Raw genomic sequence first — 11,699 nt, 5'->3', positions numbered from 1 at the left:
AGAGCAAATTAGTATATTTTAAAAATGTCATCGCCATGAATCAAGGAGAGGTTCTGCACATTGCATTCCACAGGGTTACAAAGTTTAGTTACATGTAGATATTTCACACTTTTGTTCGACAGCTTCATCGGCGCTTTCTAGATTGACCAAGATGCACAATATTTTAGTATCTCCGTGGTGACACGTCATTTTCATACGATGTGTGGATATTTGTTTCATATTTCACGCAAAAGTGGTTGAATAAAAGGGAAAAATTAGGCAGGAATCCAAAATGCTCCAAATCTAGCAAACAAAAAACTGACAAAGAGATGCTGCGGAGAGACCACGACGGATTTTTTTCGCGTACATGTATATATGCAAAGCACATCAGCTTTTGAATTATTTGTTTTTAGGTCACAAATTCTGGCCAAACCGATCTAGAATATCGTCATGACTGTCAAAGAACACTCCTGTCGCGCACAATAAACGCGCCCGGCTCGTTCGCAAGGACGCCCTCAATAATGTAAGCGCTTATCGTACAACGCCGTTGTCATGACTAATAAAACTGTAGAACGAGGTGGAAAGTGTAGAACACGCGTATGGAACACGCCTTGGAAACACGGATTCCGGCATTTGCGATTTTGCCGGGCCGACCGCTACGCAAAACAGGAGAAAACAATGGCCGGCCTTGATGTAAAATCATGTTGGTGACAATAACAACATATGTGGTGGCATTGGCTCTTCTATCTTTGCATCCGGCAGCCATTCCTATACGATCTGGTAAGTATGTAATAAATAAATGAAAGCCGGTAAATCTCAATAAACAAAGTTCAATATACAAAACATTTCTGAACGAAAGAATTTGAGAGAGTATTGCAACACGATCGACGTTGTTAGAATAATTTTTACAAGTGTGTTGATGTTAACCCCCAGGCCACCCACCACCATCGCCCCTTCATTATGGTGGGCTTTATTCTACAATGGTGCGAACAAAAAGATGAAAATATTGACAAAGTGACAAACACTATTCAATGGCTGGCTACGCCATGCAGGGTGTGAATGTGAATGAAGCAAAGTCGTGCTCTTATTGAAGCAGGGAGGGGAAAATGTAATAATTTCACCGCTGCTAAACGCGAAAAGGAAAAAGTCCAACAGTACTCAATTCGCTGTGATATATACCAGAAGAAAATTTAAAGCTATTGTTGTGGAAAACTCCTTTTACTTTTAAAAAAATAATGAATTATTGGCTTTTGCATGTACTAAGTAGGCTATATTATCCCTGAATTTTTTTTTTTTGTTCGGCTCGGAAAATACTCGTCACGTAATGACCGTGTCATCCCACGTCTTCGACTCGTGGTAACACGGTCATTACGTCACATCGTATTTTCCGAGCCGAACGAAGAAAATATTCGGGAATTATATCTAAATACTTATTTTAATACCGCTTGCGAAACTAAACTTAAGCGTGAACGAGGAAAATAAAATGATTGACAAAGTTCACCGGGAGGATGATCATCGAGGAAAAGGTGAACATATTTACAGAGGAAAAAATTTTGTGAATAAATGGGAGAAGCAAGAATTATATCAAAGTAAATTTAAAGTAAAATATAAGATACCCAGCTAAGTGCTTTTGACGATCCAGATCCATTCTTGAATTGGTCTTACCCAACAAAAATATTTTGGAGTGATGATATCAGAAAATGGAAAGGGCAAGGAAATGATGTTTGCCCTGTCGTTCGCCATTGAATTCTTTCAACATTTCTGATGCTTATGTGCTTGCAATTCCCAACTTTGATGACTTCGTCAAATTAAACTGGACGAATGAATGAATGTAACTGCACAGCTGTCAAGCGAATGAGCAACCATTTCACATTTTTCTTAGCGCAGTTGGCTGAATTGCACAGGGCATTTTAACTTACAACGAACAAATGAAAAAAGGACTTTAACAGCAACAGTCAGTACTGCATAGAAAAACAAGATGCTAGAAAAGAAATTGATTCCCCAACGACAGCTTAACAAGAAAATGGAAAGGTCGCAGAAATAACTGTGTTGCCAATGCTCTCTAAAATTCTATGCACATGGTTACATACTCATTTCCCCCTATGCAAGTCGTCAGACATCTTAAATATTGTTTTGGTGTGAACACTGATTCGATTAAACTAACGGGCACCGGTAGTTAAGGCGGTGATGGTTAGCGAGACTGCCAATGTCTTGTCAGTAAGCTATATACTGCACTGGGTACTCTAGGGTTACAATTCAATATATTGTGTGTGTTTCAATATGTTTATAATGTACGTAGTCAAATTTCGAACTTCTTGTGCAAATGAATGACATGATGAGATGATCAGAGGTCTATGCAAAGGAAGGACAAACTTTGTGAACAGGAAAGATGCCCTTAATAGCAATATGCAGGTCTCGAAGGCTCCAGATAGGTGTCGATGTCAAGTGTCCAGCTTAGAGGGCGTGATCATTCCGATTTCAGTGATATAATAACGAGAGTCACCTACTGTGTTTCTAAAACTTCGGTATCGTTCCGCTATTATGTCAGAAGCAAACAAAAGAAAACTGAAAAGGATACCTGTCGATATTTACTGCCAATTATCAAGTTGAGAACAATTAAATAAACTAAATGCGAATGTTTTTCATTCAATTATGTCATTTCTTTCTTTCTCTCTGTCTTTCAGCCAAGCCACCCCTGAACAAGCACGAATTGGTTCTGCTGGCTAACGAGTTGTCACCCAAAGAATGCAGGGTCCTTGCTGGTGCTTTACAGCGAGAGAGTTTTGCACTGAAATCGACGCCAACCGGTAATGACTTACCCATGGTTCCTTGTGTGGAATTGTTGCAAAGTTGGAACCATGGAGACGGGCAAAAGTCATCATGGACTCACGTGACCCATAGACTCTATCAAATCGGAAGAAAAGACTTGAGTAAAGGTGAGTGCAGCTTTTATGCGACAATGAAATTACAGAAATGAAAACGAAACAAATTCTGATATCTTTTTATTGTGTACTTTAGAGTTGGCAGGTGCAATTCTGGCGGAAAAACGGCACAGACTGGAGAAATATTTTCTGGACAATCCTTTCAAGAAACATATCAGACACGGTGGTATTCTGGAAGAAGATCAACAACAAATCAACTTTGATAACAGAGTTAAACGTGACCTTGAAAACGGTAGGTAAATTCAGATTCTTCCACGAAATAAAATTTAATAATAGCAATGACTTACCATACCATACCATACCATACCATACCATACCATACCATACCATACCATACCATACCATACCATACCATACCACACCACACCACAACACAACTCACTACAACAATGTAATATGACATGACATAAGTACATCACAAGATAACGTATAAGTCACGAATTATTGTGAGACATCTAGTGTTAGAATGCACCTACATTTTTTTGGTTTAAAAACATAAGAGATGAAATAAAAACGACAAAATGCGACAAAAACACACTCAGGCACATGACAACGAATTATTTCTCCACATTTTGGACTGAAACACAGGTGAAAACGACACGACAGCATCGCAAGCACATAGCAACGAGCTACGAAGCTACTTAGGTGCTATAAACCACGAAGATCCAGACTTCTTCCCTCGCGCGAAGCAGTACACAAAACCAGTCAGTAAGAAATTAATTCTAGCCGTAGTCATCCCAATGCTCGTTGTCCCTGGTATTGTGCTTGTGATGGTATGCGTTGGTATTGTACTGTCCTGCAGGTAGGAATTATTTCTTTTATATATATATATATATATATATATATATATATATATATATACATATTTCATTACTTTTTACTTGAACTAATTTGTGTGTATATATATATATATATATATATATTTCATTACTTTGTACTTGAACTAATTTGTGTGTGTATATATATATATATATATATATATATATATATATATTTCATTACTTTGTACTTGAACTAATTTGTGTATATATATATATATATATATATATATATATATATATATATAATATATATGTGTCTGTGCGTGTGTGCGTGGGTGGGTGTGTGTGTGGGTGTTGGTGTGTGGGTGTATGGGTGCGTAGGTGGATGTGTGGGAGTTGGTGGGTGTGTTCATGCATGGATATGGATAATCATCTCGCTTTTTATATAGATGTTTTTGTTTGTTTTTAGTTTTTTTACTTTCAGTATTTTACATTTTGTAATTTTCCTGTTTGCAGTATGTTTTTAATATACCTAGCGTAAATTTTGTTTTCCTCGACACTGAGAGAAGAGCCAAAGGCTCAATAGTTTATCGAGTTTAAATTAAGACTAATAACAATAACAATATCAACAACAACAACAACAACAATACCTGAGAGAGAGAGAGAGAGAGAGAGAGAGAGAGAGAGAGAGAGAGAATCCTAAGCCTCATCACATAATCGTATATCCAACATTCCCAAGTTTTCGTTGTCCAGAGTTTTCCCTTCGCTCTGATTTCATTTCGTTGTCTCCTTTGCAGGAAGACGGACAGACAGACTAGCCGACAAGCTGTTTGTCTCGATGGCAACGGTGATGGACAAGTAGGTGAGTTCGAGATGACCGTCAGACAGAATGGAAGACCACGCATTGACCGTCATGTCTTGCCGCAGTAAGTCTAGTTCTTAGAAGTCTGTGTTTGCACTTACTATATTTCAAACGCTCATCCGTGTTGTCTACATAGATATTCAACCGTATTTCATCCTGCCATTTTACAATATTTTGAGTTCACTCCTTGCAATTGTACTTCCTGAATTGAAAGTCCCTTCATTTGAAGGGCTGACATGAACGGAAGAGGGCAGTAGACAGAGATGGCAATTCCTAAAACAAAGCGAACCAGTTCCGTTGGTCATGGAAAAGCCCACATGATCAGGAACAGCATCAGAAATGTAAGGTGGTAAAAATAATAACGAAAAGTCTGTCTAGAACCACCTTCTTGACCTTAATTGTGGATTAAAATGGTTAAGGGAGGTCCCGCAGGTATTGTAAAGGAAAAATCGTATTGTCTGATGTTAAATTTTAGGTCAAATACAAACATTTCACCAAGTTACCATTGGTAAATTGTATCTTCTTTTACAGTCCCTGCACCAGTGTGTCTATATCAATCGTCTAGTAATTATAACAATACCGTCTCTTGTTGACACTGTAAATTCAGTTGAGTTTGAACGCAGTTATAGAATCTTTTGTGCTTTCGAGACGAATTTTAGAATTTATGCATCGCCGAGTTGCTAAGCTTGACGAAAAATGGCAATTGGCATTATAAAATCACAACCAATGACATATATATTAGATAGGACTTAGTAAAAGTGTATGTTATATTTACAACTTCCTATAAAGTTTATCAGTCATATCTATGGAAAACATGCATATTTATGTTTTATGTTTTGGTAACTATGAGCGTGATTTGCATATCTGAAGTCCATTTTCATAGCTAACTATTTAGGACAGTACCCTGGGTAAACGTACGAATCCCCAAGTCTACACAAGTCCCGTCCATACTCTGCAAATCCCTGGATTACACAAATGATGCGAACAGACGTGTAGTCAGATATGATAGGACAACTGCTCATTTATCTATTGAAAGAAATTCATTTTAATTGATTGATTTAATTATTTATTGATGAGGATGACTGGGAGACCGAACAACGTCATGGCGCAGAATGTCGGTGACAGGGTGAGGGAGTTCCTTCCACCAATCGACAGAACAAGGCGAAAGCATCGTTGCCGTGGTTGTCCAACGTTGATTTCAAATTTCATGGGAGTCGATACCGTAGAACCAGCTGTGGAAACACTTCCTCCGATTTACCCAAACGGGTATGAAGTTTTTTCGCGTTATTTTTATAAAGAAATACGAGTATTAATTTTGTTTAAATATGGTGGCGGGAGAAATTAAATAATAACAGTAAAGATTCTGGACAATGATGGTAATGAGAATCTGCAATAAAGAGAGAGCAGTGATTCTGTAATAGGCTTGATGATGATGATGATGATGGTGATGATGATGATGATGATGAAGATGATGATGATGATGATGATGATGATGATGATGATGATGATGATGATGATGATGAAAAAGATAATGATGAAAAAAGATGATGATGATGATGATGATGAAAAAGATGATGATGATGAAATGATGATGATGATGATGATGATGATGATGATGCTAAGCAAAACCGTCGGTACAGTTTTAAAGATTTAATTCACAGTCTCTTAGTCTATTCACTCTCATTTCCCGTGCACAGGTCCAAAATCATCATAGATAACAATGGGTTTGAGACAGCCACGGTTTAGGAAGGGATAGCTCTGTTTAATGTCACGCATAAGTGGAGCCTATCGTCCTACTTGACCATGAAATAGTCAATAGTGCGTGTGGTCGTTGACAACCTTTCAACTTAACATGCTTAGAGCTTCCTCGCAAATGGTTAAATTTTCGTGAGCTGACCCGACAAACACTCATGAAAATCGGACTTCTTACAAATCGTATTTATTTCAAGACTTTCAGATAGGACGAGAAGTATCAACTCTCACAGAGTTATATCTTCGATGGTAAGAGTTCACTGGATTGACCAGAGTGAAGATCATCCATTCTCCAGTGGTCTCCCTGCCAGATGTGTTAGGTACAAGAATCACAGTGCCAGTCACTTCCCATCCGACGACGATCTACGAAACGGGCCAGACGAACAAACGTATACACTTTCACATATGTTAGTATGTGTGTGTGTGTGTTGTGTGTGTGTTTGCGCGTGTGTCAGAGATAGAGAAAGAGAGAGACAGAGAGAGAGAGACAGACAGACGGATTACGGAAGGGAACAAAAGGCAGCCACATAGACACATACATAGATACATACATACATGCATGCATAAATGCGTGTATGCATACATACATACATACATATGAATGAATGTATGTATGTGTAAATTTGCAGAAAGTCATCTGAAGAAAAAGAAGTCCAAGACATACTGAGAAGGAATTTAAAGAGAGAACGAAGGAAGGCCATTGAAAGGGAAAAGTATTCAAGGATGGTACCGACAAGTTCAAGGTAAGATAATATAAGAGAGGAAGAGTTGTTATCAGGACTTTAACCTCAGACATTCAGCATCTATCGATCGCTTAATAGCACAATGAGATGGATCTGAGTCAGTAACGAAATAATATATAGCGTCCATATTTCATTGTTCTATCAAAGTCAAGAAAACTTCACAGTTCGATGTTTAGATGTCATATTTTTCAAAACATTCTGGTCAAAATATGAATGCTATATGATTAAACCCATTGCTGTCCATTTTTCTGTATTATGGCAGATTTGTGTGTAGTCTGTTTATAAAAGTTGTTGCCTAATTAATGCAGGAGGGCGCTATAATAGGGAAATCCAACCCTGTTGTCAGTTTTCGTAGTACATATCACCCGACTTCAGGATAGCAACTCAACATGCTCCACATGTACAATTTAAAATTAAGAGTCTAAAAACTCATTCAATTTTCAAATTACTTTCTTCCAGCCAAATTTCCTATCACAACACTCTACTACTTCAGTCCACGAAATCGTCACAAAGCCTAGCTTTAATTTTCTTGTCCTGCAGTATGGTGTTACCTCAAACTGCTACCAAACGATAATTGGGATATTCATTCAAGTTATGAATTGATTTCATCATCACTAGCACATGTCCCTCGTGCTGCTGTAAGATCCAGAAATCGCTGGCAGACCAGACCAATCCTATTGGTCAGTAACCTCTCCGCACTTTCAGTATGCTACAAAAACTCATAGAGAGGTTCCAGAGAATCGTCATGTTCTATGTTTGACGAGTATCGTTATGTGAGTTCTCTCCAATGCTCGTTTCCTCCCCACAAAATGGAGTTAGAGACTGCCCTGCAACCAGTGACGGATCATGCAAATCTTACCCTTAAAGGTATACAGTCACCTGTAATCTAAATATGCCCATATATGGTCAAATGGGTGTTCCTTGGTATTCATAATGCCTGTGTGAGGGCACTGTTTTTAAAAAGTGGCCATCAGCTTAAAATCTGTGATTGGTTAGATTTTCTCTTTCCATGGTAACTGTGGCAAAATTGGAACAGGTGACAGTATACCTTTAACCTGTTTGCGCGTTGAGCAATAGCGAAACCCAAAAGGGACAAACAGAAAAAGATACAAAATTGCATGAGCCTACTGGTATCAAGAATTAATATTTTTCTTCCGTTGGCAACAATATCCCTCATTAACACCTTTATTTGATGCACCTATAATATAATATCATTAATTAAAGTATTGAAAACATTCCAATGCTTTCAATTCACATTTGAAGCATTGGAACATAACATTTGAAACTTTATTTTGTTTTTAATTATTTTCTTTTCCCTAAATTTGTTCTACAGTGAAGACGGTGAAATGGACTGTGATGATGAAGAATGCTAGGAACATTATCAATATCAAATTTAAAATCGTGCTGTATTCACTCGTTGAGTCAACATTCACCTTCCATGAATAAAAATTGATATCTGCAGTCGAACTCTCCGCGTGACATTCCTTAAGTAATATTGCAGATTTATCGCAGCTCATCGTTTCACCGTGAATAAATTTGAATCGAACAGTCCGCATGAGATTTCTAACGTAATTTGTGCATTATTATATATTGTAGCAACTCACCGTTCAGACATCTGGGACGTTTTAAATGTTCCTTAAAATCACTGCCTCTGTAGCTTTGCAAAAACAAATCCGAGGAACAAGAATTTTTTTTGGCCTAATTCATAAACCGCTATTGCCATACATTACATGTGATCCCTTCTGTGAAGCATGTTTTCATGATGGTTGCCAGTCTCGGCCACACTGAATGTCAAAGATAATTGTGACAACTTTAACTTCAGTCATTCTTGTGTTCCTTGTACTGTACTTGTCGTACCCTCATTTAAGTAACAAAAATGGTCAACAAGCACCTTAACCTTGTCCAAGCAGAAAGCAACAAAACTACAATATTCGATGAAAATATGATAAGGCTTTCTCCGTTTTTTTCAACATATAATATCAGGGTAAAATAGCAATATTTTCAGTCTAGAATTGAGTGAAGGACAGCGTACCCTCTCACGGGCAAAGTGATTGACTGTGTTTAATATCCTTACAATATGGATTGAAGGTCAGCATTTTCACAACGCAATGGCTTGAGGGACATGTTTTCACTGCAAAATAGGGCCAAGGATAACGTTATTAGTGCATATTATGTTGAAGGACAGTATTTTAGGAAGCCGTCATTATTTACGGCCTGGGGGGGGGGGGCTAGGACGAATTTCATCGGAAAATCCGAAATTTCGAGTAAGCCCCCTGCCAACCTTGATGAATTTGAGTAACCCCCTCTCTAACTAAGAAATTTGACTGACCCCCGCCACTTAAAAAAGTTAAATACAAAAATATGTATTTGTAAAAATACAAAAATACAGCAATAGTAAAGACCTTTGCAATCCTGATGTACCCTGCTAGATTATCATTGGTTATCTCATGACGGTTGGAAAAGGTGAGACCAACAAAAATGAAATTCAAAGTGAAACAAAATACAGGTATAAACGCTCACGCTATAACCAGTATTCAACAAAGTATATTGTTTAATTTGGATGTGTATCATGACCTACGCCATATGGATTCAAATATTTCATTCCGCCATGCCCTCAAGACATATTTTTTTCAGAAAGTAGTGTATTTTGTCCTGCGCCTAGAGCTCCCTTTTGAGATTAGGCGCATTATTAATATTCTTTATTATTATTATTATGAGGATATTTGACTGGGCAGAATTCGAAAGTACAGGGGGGGGGGGACATGGGAGATGCTGAGAGGGAAAGCGTCCGAGGGTGCTGTACCTATCTTGCACGGAAAATTTTGAGAAATTGATGTGTGCAATAGTGCAGTCTGATGCAATCGTAGAGGTGGCTTTAGCCCAATTGTTTTTTTACAAAGTAAAACTATTACAATGTTAAAAGAGGTCAACACGAGAGGGGATCCCCCTCTCACCCCTAAAATTTCACGAAATTGATGTGTGTAATTGTGCAATCTGAGAGGCCTTTCAATTTATTTGCACTAGGTAAAATTGTTTGAAAAAGACATTGAACACTGATATTTTATTATAATTTTTAAATGCTGAATGGTTGAGTCACAATATTTAACAACCAAACAATGAGAATACATTTTGTAAAAAAACAGTTCTCAGTTGTCAGGGATTGAAGAATAAAGAATATGCAGGAATGGAAAATCTGTGACCTTCTTGTGTCATTTCTCCAGCTGCCAGCTTCTAATGGAAAGCCTGAATTTGGTATGGTTAAATGTCAAAATTGTTATCGAACTTAATAAGTCAATTTTAAGATATATGTTTCTTTGATAATTACGGATGAATTCACATTAGTTCACTTTTGTCCTAGAATCTGTGAAAAATTTGAAAAGTTGCTGTGTGCAATGGTGCAGTCTGGTGCAATCTGAAAGGTGTTTTAAATTTGTTTTTTACTAGTAAAACTGTTAAAACACTCCAAGGGGGAGAGCACAAGACGGGGTGCCCCCTACTCGCATCGAAAATTTTGAGAAATTGATGTGTGGTGCAATCTGAAAAGTGTTTCAAGTTTTTCGCACCAAACATTGACCCCCCTTCTTCCTCTCCACGTTTTAAATAGCCCCCTTGAAGTTTTCAATTTTTGAGTGACCCCTTGAGTGGTTGAGTGATCCCCTCACATTCCTCCGACCCCAAGATCGTAAATAATGACGGTTCCCTTAACGGCAAAATAGGGAGAAGGACAGTGTTAGCAGACAGTAGGCTAAAAGACAGTATTTTCTTTACAGATGAGGGTTAGGGACTGTATATTCACAGCAAAATAGGGCGAAAGACAACATTGTAACGGAGGATATGGTAAAAGTTAGTATTTTCACTACAGAATTAGGTGGAGGACAGCATTTTCTCTAAATAATTTGACGAAGGACAATTCTATCTGTGCAGAATTCATGAAATAGTGTAAAGCATTTTCACAACAACATAGGGCGAAGGACAATGTTATTAGTGAAAGAGTATTATTATCTTCGCAGGTTACCAACGCACTACAAATGACTGTGAACAAATCTCAAGAAAGGTTCCGTTGACATAGGAAAAAAGTATGAAGAGCCCAGAAAAAAGTCAACTGTCTTCATATGGTGTTGACCTGTGGCCAAGCTAAGTGACCAATCTTATAGGTTCGCAAGACAAAAACAGTCTCTCTCATATCATGGCTTGCAGTTTCTGGTCTCAACTTATATCAGGAAAATATCGAGCTGATTAGGGGATTGTTTCCCGGCCTAAGGGAGCCGTCATTATTTACGGCCTGGGGGGGGGGGGGTCGGAGGAATTGCTTTAGAAACTCCAAAATTTCGAGTACCCCCCTTGCCAACCATGACGTGTTTGAGTAACCCCCCCTTACTGCTAAAGAAATTTTGAGTGACCCCCCAAAAAAAGAAATTGGGAAAATTAAATATTTATACAGTAAAATGGGTTGCTGCTGCGACAGGCCCTGTACAGACCCTGATTATACGCTGTGGTACAGGTCTGTGTTTGAAAGAGGTTCCATTGCTGTGAGAGGGGCTGATGTACAGATCTGTATATAGTGCTCTGATGACATGCAGTGTTCTCCGTAGGAATGTTTTACAAGAGGGCGAAGACGTGGTGCGAAAGCACCATAAGCGACCGCGCAAGGGGGGGGGGA

General features: G+C 38.2%; 1 protein-coding gene across 1 annotated transcript; it reads left to right on the top strand.

Annotated features, from left to right (window-relative positions):
- The first annotated feature begins 492 nt into the window (after positions 1 to 492).
- On the top strand, positions 493 to 8,487 carry LOC139143680 (uncharacterized). The gene is made up of 9 exons (XM_070714202.1): positions 493 to 759; positions 2,664 to 2,915; positions 2,998 to 3,153; positions 3,510 to 3,723; positions 4,480 to 4,608; positions 5,622 to 5,810; positions 6,494 to 6,616; positions 6,926 to 7,039; positions 8,373 to 8,487. Exons 1-9 carry the CDS (start codon positions 681 to 683, stop codon positions 8,410 to 8,412), a joined length of 1,296 nt encoding a protein of 431 aa, XP_070570303.1. The 5' UTR covers positions 493 to 680; the 3' UTR covers positions 8,413 to 8,487.
- Positions 8,488 to 11,699: the final 3,212 nt, after the last annotated feature.

This window comes from Ptychodera flava, chromosome 11 (assembly GCF_041260155.1).
Source record: "Ptychodera flava strain L36383 chromosome 11, AS_Pfla_20210202, whole genome shotgun sequence".
Taxonomy (NCBI): domain Eukaryota; kingdom Metazoa; phylum Hemichordata; class Enteropneusta; family Ptychoderidae; genus Ptychodera; species Ptychodera flava.
The sequence above is the reverse complement of the archived record's forward strand: the minus strand, read 5'-3'. Positions and strand labels throughout refer to the sequence as shown.